At 40.6% G+C, this 12514-nt stretch overlaps 1 protein-coding gene across 1 annotated transcript in view; it reads right to left on the bottom strand.

Annotated features, from left to right (window-relative positions):
- The window catches only part of LOC134345663 (uncharacterized), a 52082-nt gene that overhangs the window by 33704 nt on the left and 5864 nt on the right, over window positions 1–12514 (bottom strand). The window contains exons 2-3 of the mRNA XM_063046686.1: window positions 7540–7631; window positions 686–858 (exon numbers count right to left, since the gene is read on the bottom strand). Of these exons, the coding sequence (XP_062902756.1) occupies window positions 686–858; window positions 7540–7631 (265 nt within the window). The remainder of the gene's footprint in view (window positions 1–685; window positions 859–7539; window positions 7632–12514) is intronic.

Here is a 12514-nt window from a genome sequence, read left to right as displayed (position 1 = left end):
GACACTGCTCCCTAAAGATGTCCTGGGTACTTTGCAGGCTAGTGCCCAAGATGGAGCAGACTAGATTTACAACCTTCTGCATCTTTCGGTCCTGTGCACAACTGAATGACACAAATGGTGGTGGTACCAGCCATGCAATTAATAAGCCTTGCACCTTCAATGGTCACTAGCTATTGGTATTCAGTCATCCTTGCTAAAATGTTCAAAAAATGAAGTCAAGCATGATTCTACAAGTGGCATGAAATCTATGGAGTTGTCAATGGGTGGAGCAAATAGGAAATTAGAGCCATTACATTTTAACTAAAGCAAACATCTGATCAGCCTCTGCTTATCAGGCTTAAAGATTCCTCAAAATTTTATTGTAAACTGCAGCAGAATGTAAAACATTCCTTCACAATGCTTACTCATCCAGACTTACTTTTAAATGTTGCTGTCTTTTAAAACAATTAAGTTTTATGGATAAATACATTTGGCAATGAATTCAAAAGCCAAGAGCTGGCTGTACCTCTGCTTCTTTAACCTTGACAAAGAATCAACTGGTGTCCAAAATGTGACATGGGATTTCATTATATTAATGAACGCACCATAAAATGTAACCTCATTCTGCTATCGCTTAGGTGTTTGATTAGGAATAAAACTGTCTAACTTTGTCAAAACAAAATTATTAAATTTCTAATGCAAATACCTTTGGCTCATCACTCTCCAGTTCTTTTGTGCCACTGCTACCTTCGATTTGTCCTTCCAGAATAACATTTTGTAGTTGTTGTGATCCTGCATCCAGAGGGCGAATCTGAAGAAGGGGACTGCCTGTTGAAATAGCACTCAAACCATCTTGCTGCAGCAAAGGCTGTGGAGACACTAAAACATATTTATAATAATTTTTATTTAGACACATCCAAATTATAGACCCACATCTGCACATGCTTCTTGTACAAGCTTTGTCATTGTATGCCACTGGCTGTCACAGTACATGTAAGCTGTAATTTGAAGAGCAAAAAATAAATTGTCCTTGCAGCTGGAAGGCCCTAAAATTTGAATCACACACTATGAAGATTAAATGATCTGCCAGGATTCCTGAAAACCACAGCTGTATATTTTCAGAATGCATATGTCAAGTAATGAAATATCCTCCAACTAGTTTGCCAAGAATCACAATAATTTTCATCAAAAGCAAAAACTTATGTTTAATTTCTAAAATGTTCTATAACATAACGAAAGTTCTGTATTTTCAGCTGCTGTGAGGCACAGAGCTGATCGTACAGTTCAAATGCACATTATCAAGCTAACAATTTACTGGATAAAACATGTGCTCAACTTGAAAGTAAACTCCATGAGAGATTAAACAACTACACATGAAAAGATACTCAGCAGAATAGCCAGCAGTTCCAAAAGGAACTTCCAGCATTCAGTTGCTCCCAAGCAAGGAATTCCCTGACTTAAATCAGGCAAACTGTAACTACACCACATGATCAGTCATTGCATATAAATTTGAAGATTAGAATTGAGGTTATGTGCTTATGCAAGTTTGCTTATTAACAGCTAGACAAGAAAAACAAATACACAATTAAGAGCAATGCCGCCATGCCAAGCATAAAGTCAAATAGTGGTTATATTTCAAGTCATCCAGAGCTCAATTCTCACCAAGGCAGCTGTGAAATTTAGTGAATCAGAGAAATCTGGAAAGGCAAGTTTGAAAAGTTATCCTGAAACTACCAAAATAATGCAAAAACACTTCTGATTCACAATTCTACTATAGGGAGATAATCTACCATCCATACATGGTAATTACGTGATTCTAAAGCTATATCACTGTGTCTGACACCCAGAAATGATCCGTTATAGAGCAAGATCAAATACCTCAAAAATGAAAAAAATCTCAAACACTATGGGGCAGATTAACCGTCATCTTACTTACCTTTATTAACACTGGGCTTGTGTCAAATTTTGATTAAATTCTACTTAGTTTGAAGAGTCAGGTGCAGTTTCTCTGGCTCCTCACTCTGTTCTGGACCATATGGTAACAGGAACCTGTAAATCAAACTGCCTTCATGGGCTACTGGTGTTCAACATTATCCCATTCAAATTCATCATCAAGCTTCAAGACCTGAGCCTCTGCAACCTGTAGCTTCACACATTCTTGCACATTTGAGGTCTGCTGATACATAAAGACCCTGGTGCAGTCCTATTTTATCATCAGCAGACCTCAATTAGTGAGAATTGGTAACTCCTCCTCCTCACTAACCATCAATGCAGGTGCACCTCAAAGCCGCTTGCTTAGCCCTGTACACATAACTGTGCGGCTCAGCGCGGCTCCAATGACATTTTCAAACTTACTACAAACTACTACCATTATTGCACAAATCACAGGGACCAATTAGTTTACTGGAGTGAGATAGGTCACTTGGTCAAGTGGTGCCGCAACAAGAATCCCCCACTCAATGTCAGCAAAACTAAAGAGCTGCTCAATGACTTCAGGAAGGAGAAAGACAGCAAATATACACCAATCGATATTGGAAAATCAGCAGGGGAGTGAGTCAGCATCTTTAAGTTCCTGGGAGTTATCATATCAAATGCTTGTCCTGGGCCCAGCACATAGATGTAATTATAAGAAAAGTGCATGAGGGTCTTTAATTTCTTAAGAGCTTAAGGAGATTCAGCTTATCACTGAACACGATCAAACTTCTACAGAGATACTGTCCAAAGTATCTTGACAGGATATATCATGGTTTGGTGAGGCAATTCAAATGGCAAGAACGTATGAAACTACAGGGACGAGTGGACTCTGCCCAATACATTATACACTGTCCCTGTCATTAATAGTATCGACAGGAGGTACCGCCTCAAGAAGGCAACATTAATGATCAATCACCACCACGATCTGGATCTTGCCAACTATTCACAGCTACCATCAGACTTGAGGCACAGAAGCCTGATGTCCTACACCAGCAGGTTCAAGACCAGTGACTTCAGTTCAACCAGTCCATGCTTGAAACAAATAGCAAACGCAATAGTTTAGCAACACTATGAACACTTCGGCCACTTGTATAAAAACGGATGTTTTTGTTCCTGCTACTTGTGTTTTCTTGTAAAAATTGCATATAATTTACGTTCAAAAGAAAATCTGCAGATGCTGGATTTCACAGTAATACACACAAAATGCTGGAAGAACTCAGCAGGCCAGGCAGCATCTATGGAAGAGAGTAAACAGTCAACATTTCAGGCCGAGAGTCCTGATGAAGGGTTTCGGTCCCAAGTATCAACTGTTTACTCTTCCATATATATAATTTACACTTATGGGTTTCTTGTGAATGTTGCTTATATGATGCTATGTGCCAGAGATGCCTCTACAAGCATGTTTTTCATTGCACCTGTGCATACTTGTCCATATGACCATAAACTTGACTTTGAGGATTTCATTAGAAAATGTTAGGTTGCCCAGCTCCAAAATTTGAGTATTCAAGTCCTTTTTGAGAGAACAGTTAAATCTGTTTCCAGCAGCCATACATAGAGTCCATTCCAGAACACAGCTCTCACTGTGCAATTAATTTATTTGGCAAACCACCACAGTTTGACTTTAAATGCACATATTCAAGTCAAGTTTATTGTCATTTCGACCATAAGCTGCTGGTACAGTACACAGTAAAAATGAAACAATGTTCCTCCAGGACCCTGGTGCTACATGAAACAAAACAAAACTATGTGAGACAGCACAAGGCTACACTAGACTACGTAAAACAACATAAAAACTGCACTAGACTACAGACCTGCACAGGACTACATAAAGTGCACAAAACAGTGCAGGGCAGTACAATAACTAATAAATAAGACAATAGGCACAGTAGAGGACAAACTACAATATAATAATAAATGATGTAGATGTCAGTCTAGATTCTGAGTATTGAGGAGCCTGATGGCTTGGGGGAAGAAACTGTTGCACAGTCTGGTCGTGAGAGCCCAAATGCTTCGGTACCTTTTGCCAGATGGCAGGAGGGAGAAGAGTTTGTGTGAGGGGTTTGTGGGGTCCTTCACAATACTGTTAGCTTTGCGGGCACAGCGTGTGGTGTAGATGTCTGTAATAGTGGGAAGAAAGACCCCGATGATCTTCTCAGATGACCTCACTATCCGCTGCATGGTCTTGCAATCCGAGACGTTGCAATTCCCGAACCAGGCAGTGACGCAGCTGCTCAGGATACTCTCGATACATCCTCTGTAGCATGTGGTGAGGATGGGGGGTGGGAGATGGACTTTTCTCAGCCTTCGCAGCAAGTAGAGACGCTGCTGGGCTTTCTTGGCTATGGAGCTGGTGTTGAGGGCCCAGGTGAGATTCTCTGCCAGGTGAACACCAAGAAATTTGGTGCTCTTAATGATCTCAACGGAGGAGCCGTCAATGTTCAGCGGAGAGAGGTCGCTCTCTGCTCTCCTGAAGTCAACAACCATCTCTTTTGTTTTGTTCGCATTCAGAGATAGGTTGTTGGCTCTGCACCAGTCTGTTAGCCGCTGCACCTCCTCTCTGTATGCTGACTCGTCGTTCTTGCTGATGAGACCCACCACGGTTGTGTCATCGGTGAACTTGATGATGTAATTCGAGCTGTGTGTTGCTGCATTTTAATCCTGTTTTCAGTAGAGTTGAGAATCTAACTAATACTTCAGGTTTGACATATTTGAGTACCTGAATATATTTGATGCCTTCCCTATCATTGTGGAGGACTTCCACCAGACCAGCTTGAAGAAATCTCTGAACAACTACCACCAACATTTCAACTGTGGAACCAGAGAAGCCTACAAACTTGACTACTGTTATACCACCAGCAAGAACACTTACTGTGCCATCGCAAGCTTGGAATGTCCGATCATCTGGCTAAACTACTCCCAGCGTATAGGCAAAAACTAAAGATCGGAGCACCAGTGAAGTCCCAGAAGGTATGGTCAAGAAAGGCGGAGAAGTGCTTACAGGACTGCTTTGAGTCAATGGACTGCACAATATTCAGGGACTGATCTTTGAATGTGGATGAATATGTCACAGTTGTGACTGACTTCATCAAGAACTACAGGGATGAGTGTGTACCCTCCAGGACACACCGGACATACCCAAACCAAAAGCTGTGGATGAACCAGGAAATTTGTTGTTTGCTGTGGGCTATATCTGTGACATTCTTGACTGGTAATCCAGAACTAAACAACCCGTCCAGGTACGAGTAAAGGCAGCTATTTTAAGGGTAAAAAAGCCAATTCCAATCGAGGTTAGAGATGGAATTGCATGCGTATCAGCTCTGGCAGGGTTTGCAGGCCAGTACTTCCGACAAGCAAAACATAACATCACGAATGGATGTGGTGCTTCAGTTCCAGATCAGCTCAGCGCCTTTTATGCACAATTTGAGAGGAAGATACACCTGTGTGAATCCCTGCAGCATCAGGTGATACTGTGACCTCTGTCTCTGAGGCTGATGTCAAAACATCCTTCAAAAGGGCCAACCCTCACAAGGTGTCAGGCCCAGATGGTGTACCAGGTAAGGCATTGAAAACATGTGCCAACCAACTGGCAGGAGTGTTCAAGGGCATCTTTAATCTCTCACTGCTACAGTTGTAGGTTGTTCCCCCACTAAAAAGTACAACAATCAAAGCAGTGCCCAATGACTATTGCCCAGTCACTTTGAGAGTTTGGTCCAGGCCTAAGCAAGAACCTGGACCCACTGCAATTTACCTACCACCTAATAGGTCTACAACAGATGCAACCTCACTGGCTCTCCATTCAGCCTTGGATCACCTAGACAACAGCAATACCTACATCAGGCTGATGTTTGCTGATTGCAGCTCAGTGCTCAACACAATCATACCCTGAGTTCTAATCAACAAGCTCCAAAATCTGCACCCCTGTACCTCGCGCTGCAACTGGATCTTTAACTTCCTCACCCGAAGACCATACTGTGTGCGGGTCGGAAATAACATCTCCTCACTGACCAACACTGGCATACCTCAAGGATGCCTTCTTAGCCCACTGCTCTACTCTCTCTATACCCATGTTGTGCAAGGGGAGGATGTTTGGGGGTTGATATTCTGTTAGTTATTTGCGTGGGAGAGGGGTTGTTCGTGGGGGTCAATGTTCTTGTTCTGTTTTGTGTGGGGGAGGGGTGGGTTTGATGTTTCTCTCTGAATGCCTTTCAAGCTCTTTCTTTGTTTAGCATCTATCTAGAGAAGACAAATGTCACAGTTGTATATGGATACATGGTTTGATAATAAATGAACCTTTGAGCGATGTGTGGCTAGGCACAGCTCAAACGCCATCTATAAATCTGCTTTGATACTATTGTTGGCAGAATTTCAGATGGTGACAAGGAGGTGCACAGGAGCGAGGTAGATCAGCTGATTGAGTGGTATTGCAACAGCAATCTTGCGTTTGATGTCAGCAAGAACAAGGAACTGACTGTGGACTTCGGGAAGGGCAAGTCAGTGGAACACACACCAGTCCTCGTCGAGGGATCAGAAGTCAAAAGGGCGAGCAGTTTCAAGTTGCTGCATATCAACATCTCCGAAGATCTATCCAGGGCACAACATATTTATGCATTTACAACGAAGGCATGACAGCAGCTATATTTCATTGAGAGTTTGAGGAGGCTTGGTATATCACCAAAGACATTCACAAATTTCTATAAATGTACTGTGGAGAGCATTCTAACTGTTTGCATCACTGCTTACTATGGAGGGGCCACTGCACAGGATCGGAAAAAGCTGCAAACTCAGCCAGCTCCATCATGGGCACTAACCTCCACAGCATTGAGGACACCTTCAAAAGGCAATGGCTCAAGAGGCGGCATCCATCTTTAAGAACTCCCTTCACCCAGGACCTGCCCTCTTTTCATTGCTATCATCCAGGAGGAGGTACAGGACCTGAAGAAACACATTCAATGTTTCAAGAACAACTTCTTCCCCTCCATCATCAGATTTCTGAATAGACAATGAACCCATGAACACCACCTCACCATATTTTGTTCTTTTTATTGAGAATATCATTTTTAAAAATTATTATTAAGTATTGCAATGCACTGCTGCTGCAAAAGATTTCGTGACATCTCCCAGTAATATTGAACCCAATTCTAAATCCTTTCAGAAAACAAACCTCCTAAAGCAATTCATACTTCCCCAGCAGAGACTGTAAAACACAGGGGTTCCCACCTGGGGTCAACTGACCCCTTGGTTAATGGTAAAGGTTTGTGGCATGAAGAAGGTTGGGAATCCCTAGTCTAGTGGGAACTTAGAGAGAACACGGGTGAAAGAAACCTGATAACTGACTAAATTATACCTTAGTTTAGTCAGTTGTCAAAACAATGAATGCCCTGAATTTTAAAATATTAACAATGTATTTGTACCCAAAGCTTTCTATTTTAGGACAAAAGTCGGCCACTCTTCTGTTCATTTTCTCATTTATTTTACCTATCACTATTTCTTAACAGTCAGTCTATATTAGTTCTAGTGGAAATACCCACAAATTAAAACTTGTCTGACAAAAAGTATATCTTTTGTCACAATGTACAAGTGCCTTACCTGCAGCCTGCAGTTCCAAATTCACATCTGAATTGAGCTGGCCAACATAAGACAATGTACCACCGTTAGCATCTGTCGCCAAACAAACAATCCTGAAATTTTAAAATACAGACAAATTAAATCTTAAAAAGGAAAATTAATGTCCTTGTGTTTTTGATTAAAAAGTTACTTGAATAGTCTAATAGTTTTTCATATAAAAATGTCAGTAATATTCTGCTATAACCATGGCTTAAAAGTGCAAAAATAACAAATATTTATAACTGGTTAATAACCCTTGTGCATTTGATCCCTCATTCCCTCAAAAAATATGCACACTTGTTAAAATTATTCAGATCCATAATCCCAAAAGCTTGATAAAAACTATTCTTGGTTATTAGGAAATAAAGCAAACAAAAGTTGTAGCTTGTGACATAATATTTCTATTTTATGCTTTACCATCAGAGTTAGATTCATACTTATGGTAACTTTTGAAGTATAGTACCCTTTCCTGATTGTAATAAACCAAGGATCAGATTTGTAACTTAGGTTGCAGGGTCCGTGGAGTTTTATGGAAATCATTATCAAAAAAAAAAATCAGACAATGAATTAACAAAATCACAAACTCAGGGCAAAGAACCTCAACACTATTAAATCAATTAGGCTGTACCGTTTGTCGATTGAGAGGATATATTGGTCCTTCCCTCCAAACAATGCCCAATGTTTGGCTCCTGGCAATACATATTGTGTGAGTTGTGTGAGCTGGGCAAACATCATTTATGATTCAAGTTCTATAGTTGCAAGTATTCTTAATACAAACTTGGAACAAATAATACATTTAACAAAAACATACTGATTTTAATCTATTTCAGTATCTAAAAATGTACTAAATGACGCTATGATGGGAATTACTTCAGAAATTTTACCAACAGTACGGAATTCTTAACTGTTACTTATTAGTACAATTAAAGTCACAACAACTACAAAAGTTATTCTGGAAGGACAATTTGAAGGTAGCTGTGGCACAAAAGAATGAGAATGATGAATCAAAGATATTTATGTATTAGAAATTTAATATTTTGTGTTGATAAGCTAAGACAGTTTTATTCCTGGTTATAAATTAAAATCAAATGCTTAGGAATCAAGTTAAAAGCCTTTAGAAGAGAGAGCCAAGAGAGACACTTGCACAAACTGTCAAGAGATACATTTTACAAATGGGGAAAAAAAATTGAAAGAATTGCAAATATTAAAGCAATGTAAAAACATTACCAGAAGTGTTATTAGTTGACAATTAATTTACCTTGTGACTTACACACTAAAAACAGTTAAGAAAAAAGATCAATTCTGTATTTCTATAATTTCAACCTCAACAGTATACATTAACAAAATTATTTTCATAAATCCTGAAACAATTACTTTATTAATGGTGTTTTGACAGAATGCAAAGAGTTCATTTATTTAATGATGTCATCACTTTTTAAAACTTAATATCATGTGGTGTTTATGCCATGCTTTTCCGATTATATAAACACCTTTGTGTTGAAAATCCTAATGTTCAGTACATTATTATGGTTTGAGGATGCAACATTTCAAACACAAGATCAACCCACAACTACACTGCAATTGTGTGATGAGGTCAATTTTCAGTATTGAAATTAATTGGCACTAAAACACAAGTACAAGCAGGAGTAAGCCACCTGACCCTCAATACATCAGCAATTAATAGCATCAAGGTTGATTTAAGTTGGCCTCAACTCTTCAGCGTTAATTTCAAGTTATCCTCAATTCCTTGACATTTCAAATGTTGACCTATCTCCACCTTAAATATATCTAATGACCTTTCCTCTACCATCCTCAGTGGCAGGGAATGCCAGAGATTTACTATCGGCAAAAACATATCTAAGCACCACGGCTTAAAATGACTGTCCCCTTTTTTTGAATACATGTCTTTTGTTCCTAATTCTGCCACAAGTCTGAATCTCAACATTTATCTAATCAAGTCTCCTTAGGATATTATGTTTGAATATGATCATCTTCCATTCTTTTAAACTCCAAACTATATAGCTCCTTGATAGGACAACCTTCTCATCACATGAATTAGCCTGGTAAATTTCCTTTGTTGCGCCTCCAATGCTACTACACTGGATTCCAGTTAACTGGGACACATCAGGACCAATTTTGGCCCAATTAAGCAACTGCCCCAATCAGCTGAAGTTTCATGGAATTAAATTAAAAAGGTTTAAAAAGACAAACTGAGTAACAGATTATGTATTTAAATGACTTACAGAACAAACTAGTCCAAAGACATACCGGGTCGGTTTATAGGTCATTGTGAATTGTCCCGTGATTAGGTTAGGGTTGCTGGGGGCCCGTGGCTTAAAAGGCCTACTTTGCACTATATGACTAAATACATGATTGTCCTTCAAATTATTTGCAGTTACTAACTTGTTTAAGTAGAGAAATTATTTCATTTTCAGTCATAACCACTTCCGGCATCTCCAAGCCTGAATGCTTAAAGCGTGAAAATCTGGAATTGTCTTGCTGCTTATTTCTTGCCAACTATCAGTGACAATAATCACTGCTTTTTGATCACAAACACACACAACTGACACTAGTTTAAAACTGTTTGCTCTAAGCACGGTATAGCGTCTAATGGCCAAACAAGTGCATGTGACTGACGGTAGTTAGAAACTGTTTGTCTTCTGTCCCAATTAAGCAGCAGTGTCCCAAATAAGCAAAAGGAATCCCAGCTATTTTCTCGATCTGCTTTTGTTCTTAAAGAGTTGTCTCAAATGAGCAGGAGCTTTGATTAACCAATGGCACAATTAACCAGAATCCACAGTTTTTAAAGAAGGCAAAGGTCAAGGCACTAGTGAGAAAAGTCATCACTGTTGCATCTTCAAAGCAACATACACAAAATGCTGGAGGATCTCAACAGGCCAGGCAGCAGCTATTGGAAAGAATAAACAGTCAATGTTCCAGGCCGAGACCCTTCATCAGCACCGTCTTCAAAGGGCCACTGCTACATTGTGCTCCTTGTGGCATTCTTAAAAAAAAAGTGTTGGTAAGGTACGAGCATCAGAAATGGTAGAAAACACCATTAGCTTGAGAAGTCAATGAGTCCATTTGTGTGTGGGTAATGACACATCAGCTCAGAGGCCAAGCGGAGAAGTGCAGCAGCAATCACTGAAAGAGCTGAACCAACCTATATTAAGAAATTAGCACAAGGCACTGTTACTTTGGACCACAGCAGGAGATGCTTGCTGTAAAATTGAAACACTACTTGAATATCATGCCACCATTTGTAGAAAAGTAGAAGAGAACAAGAGTTCAGGCACAAGTATGCTTCACAGACAACCTAGAGTTGAAAAACAAAACTTACTCAGTGAAGGTTATGTTGAGGGAACACAGCAAGGTAGCTGTACTCTGAAACAGGCTCCAATACAGTTGCACACTCACTCAGTTTGCAGTTCTGCAGTCAGCCTGTTTAACTAGGGTGTGTCAACTCACATGTTTTCAATAGAAAAAGAAAATACAAAGAAAAAATTGGGTGAACAATGAACCACAATATTGCAACTTTGCAAGGTTTTAGATTACACATTGAGACAAATTTATGTACGGTATAAGCAGCCGAAGCTAATAGACATCTCACCTGATTCTGCTTGCATAACTGACTTCATGAAGATGGCAGACCAATGCATCAAGAATTCAGTTCCCTTCTAGTCACAAACATAAGGGTGACTTCATAGAACATAGAATAGTACAGCACAGTACAGGCCCTTCGGCCCAAAATGTTGTGCCGACCCTCAAACCCTGCCTCCCATATAGGCCCCCACCTTAAGTTCCTCCATATACCTGTCCAGTAGTCTCTTAAACTTCACTAGTGTATCTGCCTCCACCACTGACTCAGGCAGTGCATTCCACGCACCAACCACTCTCTGAGTAAAACACCTTCCTCTAATATCCCCCTTGAACTTCCCACCCCTTACCTTAAAGCCACGTCCTCTTGTACTGAGCAGTGGTACCCTGGGGAAGAGGTGCTGGCTATCCACTCTATCTATTCCTCTTATTACCTTGTACACCTCTATCATGTCTCCTCTCATCCTCCTTCTCTCCAAAGAGTAAAGCCCTAGCTCCCTTAATCTCGAATCATAATGCATACTTTCTAAACCAGGCAGCACCCTGGTAAATCTCCTCTGTACCCTTTCCAATGCTTCCACATCCTTCCTATAGTGAGGTGACCAGAACTGGACACAATACTCCAAGTGTGGCCTAACCAGAGTTTTATAGAGCTGCATCATTACATCGCGACTCTTAAACTCTATCCCTCGACTTATGAAAACTAACGCCCCATAAGCTTTCTTAACTACCCTATCCACCTGTGAGGCAACTTTTAGGGATCTGTGGACATGTACCCCCAGATCCCTCTGCTCCTCCATACTACCAAGTATCCTGCCGTTTACTTTGTACTCTGCCTTGGAGTTCGTCCTTCCAAAGTGTACCACCTCACACTTCTCCGGGTTGAACTCCATCTGCCACTTCTCAGCCCACTTCTGCATCCTATCAATGACTCTCTGCAATCTTTTGACACTCCTCTACACTATCTACAACACCACCAACCATTGTGTCGTCTGCAGACTTGCCAACCCACCCTTCTACCCCCATATCCAAGTCGTTAATAAAAATCACTAAAAGTAGGGGTCCCAGAACAGATCCTTGTGGGACACCACTAGTCACAATCCTCCAATCTGAATGTACCCCCTCCACCACCACCCTCTGCCTTCTGCAGGCAAGCCAATTCTGAATCCACCTGGCCAAACTTCCCTGGATCCCATGCCTTCTTTCTGAATAAGCCTACCGTGTGGAACCTTGTCAAATGCCTTACTAAAATCCATATAGATCACATCCACTGCACTACCCTCATCTATATGCCTGGTCACCTCCTCAAAGAACTCTATCAGGCTTGTTAGACACGATCTGCCCTTCCCAAAGCCATGCT

Source organism: Mobula hypostoma, chromosome 4 (genome assembly GCF_963921235.1).
Source record: "Mobula hypostoma chromosome 4, sMobHyp1.1, whole genome shotgun sequence".
In the NCBI taxonomy this organism is placed as follows: domain Eukaryota; kingdom Metazoa; phylum Chordata; class Chondrichthyes; order Myliobatiformes; family Myliobatidae; genus Mobula; species Mobula hypostoma.
Note: the sequence above shows the minus strand (reverse complement) of the source record. Positions and strands in the feature narration are given on the sequence as shown.